This window comes from Agrilus planipennis, unplaced genomic scaffold (assembly GCF_000699045.2).
Source record: "Agrilus planipennis isolate EAB-ADULT unplaced genomic scaffold, Apla_2.0 scaffold429, whole genome shotgun sequence".
Taxonomy (NCBI): domain Eukaryota; kingdom Metazoa; phylum Arthropoda; class Insecta; order Coleoptera; family Buprestidae; genus Agrilus; species Agrilus planipennis.
In genome coordinates, this window is record NW_020439113.1 from 26,763 (window position 1) to 43,108 (window position 16,346).

General features: G+C 30.0%; 3 protein-coding genes across 8 annotated transcripts; 1 reads left to right on the forward strand and 2 right to left on the reverse strand.

Moving 5' to 3' along the window:
- Window positions 1-1,521: 1,521 nt before the first annotated feature.
- On the forward strand, window positions 1,522-3,696 carry LOC108743091 (zinc finger protein 596-like). 2 transcript variants are annotated; one of them, XR_003231744.1, is made up of 6 exons: window positions 1,522-1,705; window positions 1,790-2,082; window positions 2,148-2,326; window positions 2,377-2,548; window positions 2,614-2,801; window positions 3,383-3,447. XR_003231744.1 is itself a non-coding variant. In XM_025977696.1 (6 exons), the coding sequence occupies exons 1-6, from the start codon at window positions 1,585-1,587 to the stop codon at window positions 3,595-3,597; spliced, it is 1,164 nt and encodes a 387-aa protein (XP_025833481.1). In that variant the 5' UTR covers window positions 1,522-1,584; the 3' UTR covers window positions 3,598-3,696. The 2 variants fall into 2 exon arrangements, 1 of the variants encoding a protein (XP_025833481.1); XM_025977696.1 differs by having other exon boundaries at window positions 1,522-1,701; window positions 3,383-3,696.
- Window positions 3,697-3,760: 64 nt separating this feature from the next.
- LOC108743149 (transcriptional adapter 2B) lies at window positions 3,761-8,195 on the reverse strand. 4 transcript variants are annotated; one of them, XM_018478612.1, is made up of 11 exons: window positions 8,126-8,195; window positions 7,962-8,059; window positions 7,799-7,858; window positions 7,594-7,735; window positions 7,320-7,537; window positions 7,030-7,256; window positions 6,768-6,969; window positions 5,707-5,756; window positions 4,945-5,116; window positions 4,588-4,650; window positions 3,761-4,528 (listed from the first exon to the last, which is right to left on the reverse strand). In XM_018478612.1, exons 1-11 carry the CDS (start codon window positions 8,130-8,132, stop codon window positions 4,403-4,405), a joined length of 1,365 nt encoding a protein of 454 aa, XP_018334114.1. In that variant the 5' UTR covers window positions 8,133-8,195; the 3' UTR covers window positions 3,761-4,402. The 4 variants fall into 4 exon arrangements, with proteins under 4 accessions (XP_018334114.1, XP_025833480.1, XP_025833479.1 ...); XM_025977695.1 differs by lacking the exon at window positions 3,761-4,528 and having other exon boundaries at window positions 5,707-5,751; XM_025977694.1 differs by lacking the exon at window positions 3,761-4,528 and having other exon boundaries at window positions 5,707-5,820.
- An 810-nt stretch (window positions 8,196-9,005) lies between these two features.
- Window positions 9,006-16,206, reverse strand: LOC108743148 (protein phosphatase 1B). Of its 2 annotated transcripts, none has more exons than XM_018478610.2 (7): window positions 16,044-16,206; window positions 15,321-15,898; window positions 14,472-14,774; window positions 14,171-14,288; window positions 11,786-11,888; window positions 11,276-11,330; window positions 9,006-9,134 (listed from the first exon to the last, which is right to left on the reverse strand). In XM_018478610.2, exons 2-7 carry the CDS (start codon window positions 15,825-15,827, stop codon window positions 9,105-9,107), a joined length of 1,116 nt encoding a protein of 371 aa, XP_018334112.1. In that variant the 5' UTR covers window positions 15,828-15,898; window positions 16,044-16,206; the 3' UTR covers window positions 9,006-9,104. The 2 variants fall into 2 exon arrangements, with proteins under 2 accessions (XP_018334112.1, XP_018334113.1); XM_018478611.1 differs by having other exon boundaries at window positions 15,962-16,055.
- Between the last annotated feature and the right edge of the window lie 140 nt (window positions 16,207-16,346).

The window sequence follows — 16,346 nt, forward strand, 5'->3', positions numbered from 1 at the left end:
ATAAAAATAGGTATTTTTTATTTTGTATTTCCATTTTAAATGCAAGTATTTTAAATAAATATTAGTGAACAGTGGATTAAAAAAAAATCATTTTTAAATAGACCGCTTTCTCCTAAAGTTTTTAATTCTACGCCTAAAATTAAAACTGATTAACAACATTTTTATAAAATCCAGTATTCAAAGTGGATATTTTAATAACTCAGTATTTATTACTTTTTTTATTGTTTTATTAATCTTTACAAACTTGTCGTAGACTTTGTTAACGCAAAAGATTTTTATCATTTTTGATAATATTATCTATAACTGAAAATGTTAATTTTTTTGTAAAGTAGGTATTTATTTAAAAACCGTCTGAATGCATTTAATATTTAGTAGTCCTTATTTAATCATTCATTTATATATCTACGTAACGTATATTATTTGTTGTTAATATTAAAATGGCAAGATTTTGTTACTGTATTAAAGAAAGACAAAAATTAATAATTTAATCAATTTGTAATAAATATTAACATAAGTAAAGAAAAGAATAAAGTAATATCTTTATGAGCAACTACAAAAAGTTTTAAAAATTTTAATGGTCTTCCCTATTGTAATGAGTTTTACCTGAAAAGATCCAATACCAATTTTCGGCATTCTAACATCTTTATATATGTGAAAATATTCCATTTTTCTTGCCATCTTTGACTCTTTAACACCTTTACTTAACACCACCAAGAATAAACTAATAGTTTTTTACAAAAGTCGACTATTTTATATGATTAAAATCTTATGAAACAGCAGAATTTTAATTAAAAGCAACTTCGCTCGATTTAAAACCTTGGTGGTTTACACAAACTACCGTACTTAGTTCCTTTTCAAGCTATTTCGTATAGAAATTCTTCATATTGACTAAACTTCTGACACAAAAATTGTCTCCTATCTTACCTTAACTATTGTATAAAACTAAGGTACCTATGTATATAGAACATAAAATACTCATTTTGAAAAAATTACAAAACTAGTGCCTTCTTTATATAATCTATACTTATTACACAGAAAATAATTTCTAATGATAAATATTTTACCTACGTATGCATTTATGCAATCTACGATTTTTAACGTAATATAAAATTTACAATTTCATAAAGAAATCATTTATTAAAAAAAAAAAGTATTTCACCTCAATGATTCCATAGGAATGATCAAAAGCATCATATAAGTACCTACTACTATTTTTAATTGATAATTACGTGAAAGCTGTTTCTACGTATACCCTTACACTTCTAATCAACTTGAAGAAATTTTAAAATCCTCAGCATTATTTTGTGTTTAACTAATTATGTACATATATGTAATATACTGTAAATAAAATAATTTAAAGATATAGTTTTTATCATATTTAAAAAATATGAAAAATACGAAATACTGTTGCCATCTCTGAGAATTTCGGTGAAGGTGAAAGTCTTATAACAACTTTGAAACTAGTAATGGTTAGAAACCTTTACGTTTTGAAGCTATCTAGATTATTAACTGCCAGTTTGACGTCTGTATAACCTTATATTTTTAAAACATAAATACAGTTAAAAAACAATTATTTTTAAAGTAATGGAGTATATAAATATTAAACAAATGTGTAGAATATGTTTAAACATAAAGGAAGAACATGAAATGTTTTCAGTTTACAACATTGCTGAAAAAATTATGAGTTTTACAACAATAGAAGTGGGTAATTAGTACAATATTAATATTCTACACTTTTAAACACAAATTATTAGTAGTGTACCCTTTTAAAAACAATTTTATTTTTTAGATAACTAAAAGTGATGGCCTTCCAGGTTTCATATGTTTAAAATGTTATGAGGTAGCTAATATTGCTTATACCTTTAAGCAGCAGTGTGAAAAGTCCGAGCATTTGTTAAAATCTGATGAAACTATCTTAGAAAAGGTTAATGCATTAAAACAACAAGAGGGGCGACTAAACGTCTTCAAAGTGAAGTTTCAAAAGCAGGATATTTTTAGTATTATACTACGTGAAAATTTCATAAAGCCCATAAAAGTTTCAGCATTAAAGAAGAATACCTGTAAAGATATTCACTTAAAAAAGTACATATACTATATTTATATTTACAGTTATTTGTTTATACAAATACTGTCTTCATTCGTTACAGAAATATCACTGTAAATGATTCTTTTGAGACAAGTCATGATAGTGATCAGTATAATGGGGAAGATAATGATGAATTCAAGGACTTGACATGTCGTTTTTGCAATTTTAAAGCAAATACTTGGAAAGTACGATATAAACATGAAATAACCCATGGGAAAGGAATTGACTGTTACCTATGTGGTAATGAATTGATCAGTTAAAATACTTAACATTTCACTTATGTTTTACAGGAAAAGAATTTACGTCGCTCAGAACAATGACAAATCATTTACTTCATCATAAACGTAAAGGTGCCTTTCCCTGTTTAACTTGCGGCAAAAAGTTTACCCTCCAAGAAAATTTATCAAAACATATGAAAAGACATTTAGGCATTCGTCCGTACTCCTGCGCTATTTGTAACAAGTACGCAAAACAATTGTAATTGCATAAATAACATTGTCTAAAGAAGTTATCTTTTTAACTTCCAGGTCGTTTACAGAAAGGAGTGAACTGAGAATACATTTAGCAAGCCACAGCCAGGAAAAGCGATTTCTATGTAATATGTGCGGTAATAAATATTCACGAAAGAGACTTTTAACAATGCATATCGAGAAACACCATCCCGAACCAGGAAAAGCTCTACTCCTTTGTACATTATGTGGGAAAGGCTATAAAGGTGAATATGTTGCTGAAGAATACTTACTTTTCTTAATATACTGTTTTTTAAAATTTTTATTTCAAGAATTTATAATATTCAAAGGGTATTACATAATTATCACTTGATCAAAGTATAATTACAGAGATGTAACCCCCCCCCCTTTCTGCAAAAATAGAGTAATGAAGAATTAAATTATAAAAAGTTAAAAAAACGCTTAATTAGCGTAGTAAATACTAGTTATTTTACAAACGCTTAAATCTTCTTTATATGGCTAAATCATTGTTTTACTTTAATATTTTTTTATATCCCGTTATTTATTCCGTTTCATTTGTAATCATTTGTTAATGTAAGAATGACGAAACGCATTTTAGATTTCTAAAGGTTTATGTGGAATTTCGAGTTTTAGTGTTTTATTTTGATTTGCTTGTAATAAATTGTTTCAAATAAATTTTAATAGAGGTTCCACATTTTTTAATTTCTTTAAATTCCGTTTCTAAATCATTTACCACAATTTCAATAATTCTGCTACCAATTAAAATATTTAATTGTTCTTAATATATTCATTATGTCAATTTTGTCTAATGAGAATTTTTTTTTAGATTTACGATTGCACATGTTGTTTCATAAAAACGAAAGGAAATACGTGTGTAAAGTATGTTCAAAAGCATTTAACAGCAGATCAAACTTGAAGACTCATGAAAACATTCACGCTGAGAAAAGGCCGTACACTTGTCACCTCTGCCCCAAAGGATTCAATCAGAAACATGTTCTGCGAACACATCTTAAAAAACACCATCAGCAGTCTGACAATTAACTTTTTTGTAATTATCTAATTAATTAGTGAAGTATTAATTTATAGTGTTAATTCAAACCAACTTTCACCTACATCTTAAATAAATAAACACCAAAAACCCAAAATTTGTGGGTTTTAAGTGTTTATTTAATAATAGTCAGGTTTAAAAGAAGAATAAAGTAAATCAATATTTAACTTCATAATTTATTTGTACTTTACCTGGTTAATATCATACAACTTATTCTTAAAAATAATCTTCATGTATTGTTATGTATGTTTTAAACACGTTACACAGTAAATCATATCAATTTATCCATTAATTAAATTATTTGTTACTTGAAAAGTTCAATAAGCCTGACTATTTCATGGGATTCACAATCTCATTACTCTTTAAAGCATATCATATACATTTTTGTCCTGTTTCAAGTACAACGCCACTAACCATCCAGTCTTATATCACAGAAAAAGAGAAATTATTTTTATTAGATACCTATTTAGACTTTTAATCTAATAAAAAAATATATATTCCTATAATGAACTTTTGCACACAACTTGTTTCCTGCGAACTACTTTCAATAAATAAAAGTACTAAAAAACAAAAAGAAAACTGCAGATTGCAAAACACCAAAAGAAAATGCAACCTTTCTATAAATACATAAAAAAATCAAAATTGAATTAAAAACTTATTCTAATCGTTTAAATCCAATTATTACATTTAAACCTAAAAAAAAACGAACATGTCCCTGTGCACTTGTTAAAAAAATGAACACTTAAAACAATACCTGAATGCAATATTCGTGCAATATAATAAAACGGCAGTAGAAAATTATGCGGCAGATAAACTGGGCAACCATCCGCTGGAGCTCAGATATTGCGTCACCGCCTCTTTTACACTAGGCTCAAGACCAGTCTCTGTTTCACTAAACTTTAATCTACCCTGAGAGAAATGATCCTAAAGAGGAAGTTGAATTACCATCACAACATAGCTTTCTAAATTAAAACTATCTTTACCTGAATTATGAGCCCCTTTAAAGTAACGTATTGTACGGGATCCAACTTTAGAGATGTGCAAAGCTGAAAAGCAGAACTGATTTAACCGTATGTACGCAAACTATATGCAGTAAACACTCGATAATGTGATCATCGCATACCTGAAACCCCGCATAACATTAACAGTATATTAATTATGCTAGACCACCCTATACCATGAACAAACTAAACGGATCACACTATCGAGTATCACATATAACAGTTTTGACGCTGTTTATGTTAAATTTACGTAATTTAAAAAAAGTTCACTCATTAAAAATGTGTTGTGTGAGTGTGTTATAAACAAAAATAGTTCTTAAAACTAGACAACTCGCATACTTGTATTTCCTGCTGTGACAATAGATTTTCGGGACACAAGCTGACGCTTTCAGCTGCACTGTTCGTGATGCTGTCGTCGAAGTTGTTGTTGTTGAAGTTGAAGCTCTCGGATGCGCCGTCTTGAAGCCACATGGATTTTTCTCCGATGAAATTTTGGACGTCCTCGTTTCTTCTGGACATACAATATAGAATATACATATATGTAAATGTACACAAAAACAAACATATATAATATTGTACTGTTCAATTACTAATTACTGCATAATCGTATTCTTCATTATTTCACATCGAACTTTATATTTTACCAACAGTTATAATTATTTATTCTGAATAATCACTAATAGCAATCAAATAAATGAATTCTTTTAAGTTTAAAACAATTAATATTCACTAACTGATAAGCATTAACACAAATAATCCCTGGTTCTTACATTTCCACCTTAAATACTTATGCTTTTGTGTGCTTGATAAAAACCAATAAATTGTTTTAAAACTGCAAGCAATATGGACTGAAAATGAAATTAAACATCACAAGTTAACCAATGGGTGATGACTTTAAAACCTACCTTTTATTATAATTCATTTCAGTATTATTTCATAGTTAAAAGAGAACATAACAAACATGCCGCAAATGAAGATACAAAAGCAATTAAGCAATGACGATGAGTAAAATCACAGGAAAAATTAACTCAAAATCAAGCCATAAACTTGTTAAAAAAAAGAAATAGAAAGAAAAGATACTAGTAAATAGAAAAAACTTACCCGTTTTTTAATTGAATTTCCGGGAGTGACATTTCGTAGCCACGGCTGCCCTAAGTGAAATGTAAACTGATACAATCTGTGTCTGTTCACATGTGTGTTTCTGTTAACTCTAGCCTGCACACACAAACCAAACCATGATGACAAGTGAACAACGAAAGATGAGACGAATATGCGGTACGGTGGTAATTGTAGTGGTAGCAAGGTGTGTTGCAGTTGCATCGTTAACATCAAAATGACAACAAATATTGTTGTTGAAATGGTAATTACAATACAAATGGTCGCTAGCAATTAATTCAAAAAAAAAGAAAGATGTGCGCTAAACAGGATTGGCGATGATCATGAGCACAAATATGCAATTCAAGCTTTTACAATTACAAACTGTTCAGTATTGAATTAAAAAATGTAGTGAAAACACTATCATACAAATAAATTCTTGTGGTGATAATAGAAACTGCCCCATGGCAGTTCATGAGAGAAAAATTTGCGAGGAACTAAGTAAATTAGAATGTTGAATGATTGTATTATCTAAATACTTAACAAGTAATTTAATAACCTATAGCTTAAATTTAATCTTTCCATTCAATTAAAAAACATTTCCTGAACATTTTAGTTAAAAAGACGATCCAATTGAACCATTGTTTTTCTTAATCCCATATACCTATATTTCTAATTGTAAGTTGTTACACTAGAATTTAAATGTATGAACTAAAGAACCCAAGAAGGGCTACTACTAATAATACTATGTCATTCAAGTTCCTTATTCCTTATTAATTACAACCACTTTACTCTCTAATAAATTATTGCATATAATTATTTTGTAAAAATGAGTAATATAAACTAAGGAAATGTAGAAGAAAAAAATACCTTTGAATTACAAATATCCTAATAAATTTTGTTAAAATAAAACCACCACTACAGAAAACCATCAAATACACATTTTGAAATTGATCCACTTTTACTTCTTTCTTTATAAAATCAATAAAAATGTAAGAATATGAACTCATACCACATCTGCTTCTGAACTGAATGAAAAACCTAACTTTAATGTCTAAAAAACTTACAGCCTTTTGCTGCCTCTGGAATTCAGCATGTTGTTCATAATGAATTGCTTCATCTTGGGTAGTTAGTCCTAGACTTCGATACTTAAATAATTCTGATAATCGATGTCTTAACTCCTGCTCCTTTTCTATGCTTTGAATGAGTCTCTCATGTTCACCAGAAGTCAAAAACTGACTAAAAACCCTCATTCTGTCCCTGAACTCCCTACAAATGTTTCAATATGAAAATAAGTATCAAAAAATTTATTGTTTATTGTATTTATACCTTTGATCTTTAGTTAGAGGCCTTTTGTTGTAATTTTTACGTTGGTTTGTAAAAAACTTAGCAACTAATTGATAATCACGAACCATTCTTTTCCTTCTAGCTCTCTCCCTTAATCTTCTAATATACATGTCTACTTGAGCTAGTTTAAGTGCAATTTCTATATCACTATCTTCAAATGTATTCAATTGCAAGGATGAAACTAACTGTTCAGATTCCATATCAAATTCCTTTTGAAGAGTAACAATTACACCAATAACAAAGTTGTCTTAATGAACTACTTATTCCCTTACCCTCTCATAATCATCTCTACGTGACATGTACCCTAACTGTGTTGCTTCTTCTGGACTAGCATCCAAGGGAGGTAACCTTGACATTATTGTTGGAGACAAGGGACCCTTATCTTCAACTGTATGTTCTGTAAGAATAGGACGATTGTTGGCCACTTCTGTCCATGTTATCTTACCAATATTTCCTTCCAAAAATCGACGTAAATATTCATCTTTAACTTCTGAAAATAACTGTTTCATTTACTAATCCTAAATTAATTAATTATACAAGTATTACCTTCTGCAGTTCTTGTTTCAATTTGTCTGCTAACAAATTCCCAATTACCAAATCCATAATGCTCCATTGCATCCAATAACTGCAATTCTTCTCGCCCTGTCCAGGTGCCCCTACCCCCAAATATACTAACTGCACAGTGGTCCTTTGTAGAACAAAAAATTTGTAAGAATGCAACAGAACTGAAGAAATTTTACACTATACTTACCACGAATTTGTATGCATGATCATTTCTGTGCGTTCCAATTTCAGCGCCACTCGAAAAACACTGATAAAAGTAATTTTAAAAATTAATCAAAAAAGTTATAAGCGACATCTACCCAATACACATTCAACGAGAAGAATGGGTACATTTCTACAAACGGTCTTACCTGTAGGCAAGTTTCAAAATCAGGACAAACGCAGCATTGCACTCTTAAGCCGTTAATTTCATCTTGACAATATGTACAACTTACTTTACAGAATAAATCTAAAAAGATGTTATTTTAACAGAGGTTATCGTATTTAAATCAAATTATTTACAAATCACGCTTACCAGCCATTTTAGGCACACACACGCACACACACCACGCACGTCAGTCCAACAATAACTTCTTCAACTGAAATAGATGGCGCATTTGAACTACTGAAATGAACTACCGATAAAATTAAAATCAATGGTAAAAGTTCTTAAACAAACTTTATTTAAAAAGAAAACAAATTGTCTTAAAATAACAAAAGTGTATTAATCTGTTAATTCTTAAGTTGTCAAAATGTAAATATAAGCGGTTTAATGACTAGCATAACTATGGTAATGTTAGTGAACAGCGTTATGTATATACTCAATGGTAGTTTAAGGCGCAAAATTTGATTTGAATTTATAATTAATTACCGACTTCTTCAACATTATCACTGAAAGCAGGAATAGTAGAAACATAAAAAGAATTCGTAAATTAAATCAATGCATTTATTTTTTCTACAAACAATTATGTACTTAAAAATATATTCAAGTTTTAATTCACATTTATGCACTATTTGGTGATTCACATAGAGATGTTAATTTGCTGCTCCTTTAACAAAAATATATTTACTACAAGTGAAAAAATGAAAGCCATAAATTTTACACTACAGTTATTTTCACAAGCTGTAAACCACCACAAACATATCTACAAAATTCATAAATCGAAGATGAGGACTGAAAATTATAATTTTAAATAACAAAAAATAATAATAAGACTGGTTAAGTATTATGTACACATTTTCATGTAAAATTACCGCCTCTGAAATAATTCACATGCAACAGTCGCTTATATACAACAGGATCGCTATCAATATTCGTGATAGAAATTATCTGTTTGTTATAACTGCAAAAAACAGAACTTTTATGCAAAATAAAAATAAACAGTTTATCAGAAAATTAAAACGATCAAATCGAATTCATTTAAACATAAAATATACTAAAGCATGGTCACAAAATAACAAAAAAAATGTAAATATAGTTACAAAATATAGATAGGTTCCATTCATGTCTCAATTTATCCATTTTCTTGGGCTCCATCAGAATCCTGAAAGACAACACCTTTTTTCAAATTCATCAATCCATTTACCAAAATTTATTTCAGTTAAATATATTATAAATCGTAAAACAAAATCTTTATGTAATGTAGCGTTACTTCCATTTACATATACACATAACTTACCTGCAAATTATTAAAAAAATATGAACATGTATCAAGAACAACGAAGTTAATGTTCATAATAAAGTTTAACTTTAACTTTAATCGAAAGTAATATAATAATGGGATTCCAACTAATCAAGTTAATCAACTTATCAATATATGTACACTTTACGTACATAATACAGTAATATTTAGCAGAATTGCATTGAAAATTTATTCAAAAAAATCAAATTTTGTCTACTATCTTTAACGCTTTTTAACTAATTTATCTAATCATGCAAAAATGCCACAGTTAATATATTAGTACAAACATAAATATAAATTTATATATTTATCCGAAGAGGGTTCAATATTCGAGTTTTTTAGCTTTTATCCATGACTGGATCTTCTCTCGCTATTAATCTGCGCAAGGAGTCGTTTCCGACGTTTCGCCAACTCCTCTAGATGGCATCCTCACGGAATTCTGGGAATATGCTGAGGTAAATTTTAAGCCATAGTAGTCGGCGAAACGTTAGAATAAGCGACTCTTGTCTGCGTATTCACCACAGAAAGAAAAACCAATCCTAAAACACGCCAGAACTACGAACATTAAGGCTACGAAATACTGGCTACTTTCTTATTTCGGTGTCTTCTAAAAATTTTAAGGAGAAAAAAATGCGCTTTTTAAGATTTTTTAACTACCTATACAAACAGATTAACGAAAATGTATGTTTTTAACAACTACTACCCAAAAAAAAAAAAACAGAAAACAAACAGAAAAACGTTAAACCCAATCAAAAGTTTTATTCGTTAACTAGATATAATTTTACAGAATTTCTTTTTTAATAAAGTAAGTATATACACATAATTTTCTACTTTAAGTACGCTCTAAGCAGGTAACAACATAGTGATTTACTAAGTTAGAATTCTGCATGTCAATATTGGACAACTAATAAGTCTCTTTAATTATTTTTTTGTTAGAAATCAACAAGCAGGGTGTTAAGTTACTAGTAATAGATACATGCTCCTTGAATTTTTAACTGTTGACTATCAGCAAAATTTAACTAATGCCAATTTGTATTACTTTTCTAGATTAATTTTGATCGGTAGGACTATTATAATAATTTGGATTTGAAATGAGTAATAAATAGTTCACCTTAAAATTTCGATTAAACACCGATAATCAACAGCATATTTTTCATTCTTTTTTTATAAATAGAATTACAAAAATATCCGTTATCAATCTATACCACGTATAAAAATAAACCCAAAAAAGCCCGTACACTACAACGTTGCACTGAACCTCTCCAGCATTAGACCCAATAAAATTATTTAGGAAATAAAAAGCAAAAAAAAAGATACGCAAGAAGGATAGTATTTTTTTTTTGAATTAGGGATCCAGGCAACAAAATCACTCCAAAAAATTTTTCGCTACCTACTGACAACTACTTTTTAGGGAAAGAGAGTGTTTCCCTTTTCTCTAGTTTTTGAGAGTGATTTTTTTCTGAAACCCCAACTCTAAATATTCACCAGAAGAGTAAGTAAAGACAATCCCCTTTCAGTGCAAAGAAGCAGAAACTGCTATGAGAACAAGAGCAGTCAAGTCAAATGTAAATATATGTATACAAAAATATACGAACAGAAAAAATAAAACGAGAATATTATTAAAACATGGCAAATTAAAACGCGCAAAAGATTACCACACAATAAACGAATTAATAATAAATAAATCATGAACAAGGCTTTATTTGCCCACAATAAAAAAAATAGAAATAGTCCTTAATAAACAGGCATGAATCGGCATCCTCTTACATATAAACAAATTACTACCGTGAATTTTTTTTTTTTTAAAAAAATTGTAAACCATATTCATTGTCTCAGTCGATATTCCTTGTTATATTTATGTACAAAAATATAATATATGTACGGTTTTCACCTTTTTTTATTTTTATTTACTTATATTGGCGTTTTTGTTTAGATGCAAGGGAGCCCAACGTGAACTGTAATCATTTATTAGGTTAGTAATTAAAGTCGTAACCCAAACTTACAGTTTCAGCTTGCTTAGGACACAGTTCCGTAAAAACATTCTGTATAAATGGTCGCCTGAAATAGAAAACGCACATTAGAATAAGAATAACATCCGCATATCGAATAAAAATTATCGCAATATTCCTATGTAATATCATATTGTTAAACTTATAATCATGGCTACAACTATGTAACAAGTAACGCTTTCTACTTCTGCCTCGTCGTAAAGTAAGCGACAACCGCACATACTTTTTCGTTTTTATTGATGTATTCAACCATTTATAAAGTAAATAAAAAAAATAAAACATTTTTAATCCGTAAGCCAGTGTAATTTCCAATTTAATATTTTGGAAATGCATTAGTAATATTTCTAGGACAGATCATCCGTGCTTATCCGGCTATGGCTATGGCTTTTCATTTTAAAATCATGTAGTAGTAAAATTTCAAATCTGCTACTAAAAATGCAAATAAAAAATAACAATTGTGCCATTATTCTTTTGATTTAATGTAACAAGTCAATGTGTACTTACTTTGCAGCCAATCCGCCCCCGGGGGGCAAACCGTCAATATCCAGGGTTGTGAGTCGTTGAAACACATGGGAAAATTCCACCTCTCCATCTTGTTGGATAATTTCTGGAAACAGAAAAAAATAAAATAATAAAACACCGATTCGTTTCAATAATTTATTTATTTGATAATATATATGAACTTAATACAGGACAGGTACATAAAAAGAAAGATACCCAGACGGAAAAGACCCTTAGAGCAAACGAAAAACAGACTGAAATTTGTGACAAACGCAGAAGGCAGTCTCTGTTTCACTAAACTTTAATCTACCCTGAGAGAAATGATCCTAAAGAGGAAGTTGAATTACCATCACAACATAGCTTTCTAAATTAAAACTATCTTTACCTGAATTATGAGCCCCTTTAAAGTAACGTATTGTACGGGATCCAACTTTAGAGATGTGCAAAGCTGAAAAGCAGAACTGATTTAACCGTATGTACGCAAACTATATGCAGTAAACACTCGATAATGTGATCATCGCATACCTGAAACCCCGCATAACATTAACAGTATATTAATTATGCTAGACCACCCTATACCATGAACAAACTAAACGGATCACACTATCGAGTATCACATATAACAGTTTTGACGCTGTTTATGTTAAATTTACGTAATTTAAAAAAAGTTCACTCNGGTACCTTCACAAATTAAATCTAAGGAACTAGTAAATTTTAAGACTAGAATATTATAAACGTTTGTATATATTTTTTAGAAATACTGCATTTTAAAATCACGTCTTTTTTGGGGAAAAATATCGCTTTATTTTTGTAAAAATACTACTTTTCAAATACTGCTTTTTTATCGCCACACTTCTACACTGGCTCGGTTATATTTTTAGGTATTACTACAACTGTTTTTATAGACAATTATATTGTCCCTTTTTCGAATACCGTGAATATTGTTTAACTTTTAGGCACAAAAAGACACAATGTCAATCACGACAATAGCAATAAACTGTAATTACTATGCATTATAAGAAGTGAAAAATAAAAGAGAGGAAATATTTAATCTCAAATGTTAAAAAAAAGTAATTAACATTGTTTTTGTTACACTTGGGCAAAATCAATTGCTATTAGCATAATTAACATCGCCAATAATATGTAAAAATCAATCCAACGAGACAAAATTACCTCTATATAAAATTTCACCCACCATACTAAACATTCCCAACGATTTACTTACATACTTTGAAATTACCTAACAAGTAAGATCTTGTACGTCCTAAAAACTACGATTGCTTTTTGACGATGGCATAAGTAAGTAAGTTATTAATACTAACTATTACATGAAATATTGCTATTAAACTATCTAAAATTGGACTTTGATTTTAATATAATAATACTACGAAGAATAAAATCTGATTTAAACATGTAATACTTTTGAGTTAATGTTCTACCTTACTACGTTTTATTGCTTATGCATTTTAAAATGGACCTTTATCTTAAACCAAAAAATTAAACAACACATTATTATACTATTATTTTGTATAAAATCATTGTCTACAGTTTACCGAAGAAAAAGGAAGTGTAATTTGGTAAAAGAAATAAAATGATTCTAAAAAACAAAGTTAAAATTTTTGATGTGTAACATCTTACTGCTTCGTATGTAAATATGTGAGAGTGAATTTCTGTGATCGGAAGTGAGAGGGGGGGGCAAATGAACAACAAAAGAAAAAAGGTAGAATTGCCTGCCGTTCGATCAGGTAACTTTGGTGTTGAACAGCAAGAATCATTTCCATGAAATTTAATCGTGAAACTATTAGTTTTAATATAAATTAACAATTTTAAAGGTGTTATGTTGATATATACTTCTTTTGCTGTAATTGATATTATCATACCGTATACATTCAAAATTTAATTATGTAATTCCTTTTAATGCGTCATTAGTACAAAAAAATATTAACAAATTAATTTTTCTGGTTACCGAAGTTAGATATTACACATCACTGACGACTATCGTGGGACTCGCATTTATTTTTTATTCAAATTATTTCATTAAAGTTTACTGTTAGTATGACCACATTACAATAATTAAAATAAATCCAACGTTCTGAAAATAGGTCCATTTCAAAAGCGCAAAGATTCTGAACAAATCATTCCAACGATTTTACTAAAATTTAGATAATACTCATTTCGGTAGGAAATAGTAACAACCAAAAAGGAAAATGTAAATAATAAAACCACCCCATTTATGACTAGAAACAGAAAAATAGAAAGATGAGGTGTTAAAGAAACAGTTAGGCTAAGCAGTTACGAAGAAAGAGAGCAGAGAGCACACATTGCTTAACAGACAAGAGAAAGAAAACCTTAACAGAAACAGAAAATATTAAATAAAATTAAAACAACCTTTTATGCGCCTCTCTAAAGTTGCTTCCAGTTCTTTTTCGGCCTGGATTGCGTTAGGATTTGGAGCTGGAGCACCGGGAAACACTACCAGTACAATTGACATGTTGTCGCGACTTCCCTAAAAAAATTACAATTTTTTAAAATATAAATCTTAAAACAACCTTAATGACATCAAAAAGTTATTTAGTTATATGTAAACATTTATCAATTATCATTTAAAATTATTTAGTAAAAGTTGTGCTATTTTGAATTATGAAGAATACCAAAACAGAAATACAAATGTTTTTTTAAAGAAACTTACTTTATACAAACAAGTGTCGATGACTTGACTGGTGACCTCAACAAGATCGCTGGTGATCAAGAGTCGCGAATGTATGTACTGGCATAAATCCTCATTACTCATCACATCCCATATTCCATCGCAAGCGAGCACCAAGAACTCGTCTTGGTTATCGTCACGATCTCTAACGAAAATCTCCGGTTCGGGGGACACCAGCTGCTCGCAAGGACCCCGCCCTTCAACATTTTTGTACTCATAATCGCCAAGGGCTCGACTCACAGCCAGGCTGCCGTTCACTCTCTGAATCATTACTGTTCCTCCAGCCTAAAAAACATCATTCAAAACAAACCCTTATTACATCAGAAATTGAGGCAATACTAACAGTTCTGAATACATAAATAACCAATAGCAAAAAACTAACAATAAAATGCCTAGTTGATTTTTAATACTAAGTAAAAAATTCATACAATTCAAAAATTTTAAATTTACTACTATTTTATTGAGTAACTAGATACTTATCCTCTCATTATTTTTCAGGGAACTATTTCAGCTAAAAATGCTAGGCTCATTTAATAATTAAAACTGAAACATCCAAAAGTATCAAAATAATGCAAGATTACACAACTTTTATTATAACTTTCATTTTTCAAAACCAAACATGAAAATTTCGATGGATATATATTTATTTCAGTTAATTCTCTAAATATAAGATTATCATCATCATTTTCATTTAGCCCTAATTCCTCATTAAAAATATATGACTGTTTTAATAGAAGCTAACATGTAAATATCAGATTTCCTGTTAAGTGACCCTCATCACACAATTTGTTTTTTATCTGAAGTTTGAAAGCTGCCTAATTTTAAATTTACCTTCATAATTCGCTCTCGTTCAGTAGGCAATCCTGGTTTGTGGTCCTGAGTTGAGAAAACGGGATTTCCATCCCTACAAAGTACCGCCCTAGAATCGCCACAGTTGGCAATATAAATAAGACGAGGTGAAATGAACGCGCAGACTGCAGTTGAACCACTTTTGTCTTCTCCAGATGACATTTCAGGTAACGAGCGCATTTTGCTATCTAATTCTAAAAACCCGTTGCGAATCCCCTTCATAACATCTTCTCGGAATTCCTCAGTTTGCATGATAGCATCGAGTAAATGTTCAGCGCAATGCGCGGAAACCCGAGCACCTGCATGCCCATCAAAGACAGCAAAGTATGACCAGTCTTTTAAAGCACCTCCGAGATCAGTTTTCGCCATGTGTGCGTCTTCCATTTCGACCCTCCAGCCCTGCATGCTGGCCACCCCATACCTGAGTCCGTTGCCCTCTCCATGCTCCTGGAACTTATCTGTCTTTGGCTTATCAAGAAATGCTCCCATGCTGCGAGCTATGTATGCTTTTAACTCTCTTTGATTAGCTCAACTTCATCTTAGATAGAAAATAAACATCTCTATAAAGAAAACCTGCATTAAAATGAGATGTCAACAATTTAAAATAATAATAATTTGTTTACCTATCAATTTTTGACAAAATACTGTCAAACAAAAGAGTGCGTTTCTACGTACGTGAACGACTTACAGCTAACCCTTGCTTACCTATGAATAATGTGAAGGGTGAGAGCAAAATTGCTTCGATTTTATTCACAAAATAATCATTGCCTGCTGCTTTTTAACAATTAAAAAATTGACAATAATAACCCGTTTAACCGTAAAAAATGGCGGATTAAGAGTTACGCGCAACGCGTGCGCTTTTCTATAAATAGCCTATCGGTGACGTAATGTACTTCCAATCAGCTGCTTTCTTCAAAATCATCAAAACCGTGGAAAGTTTTAAAATATTAATTTTTTTTCTTTTTATTTATGTTATTCTTTTCGTTAAACATTTTCTACTTTCAATTT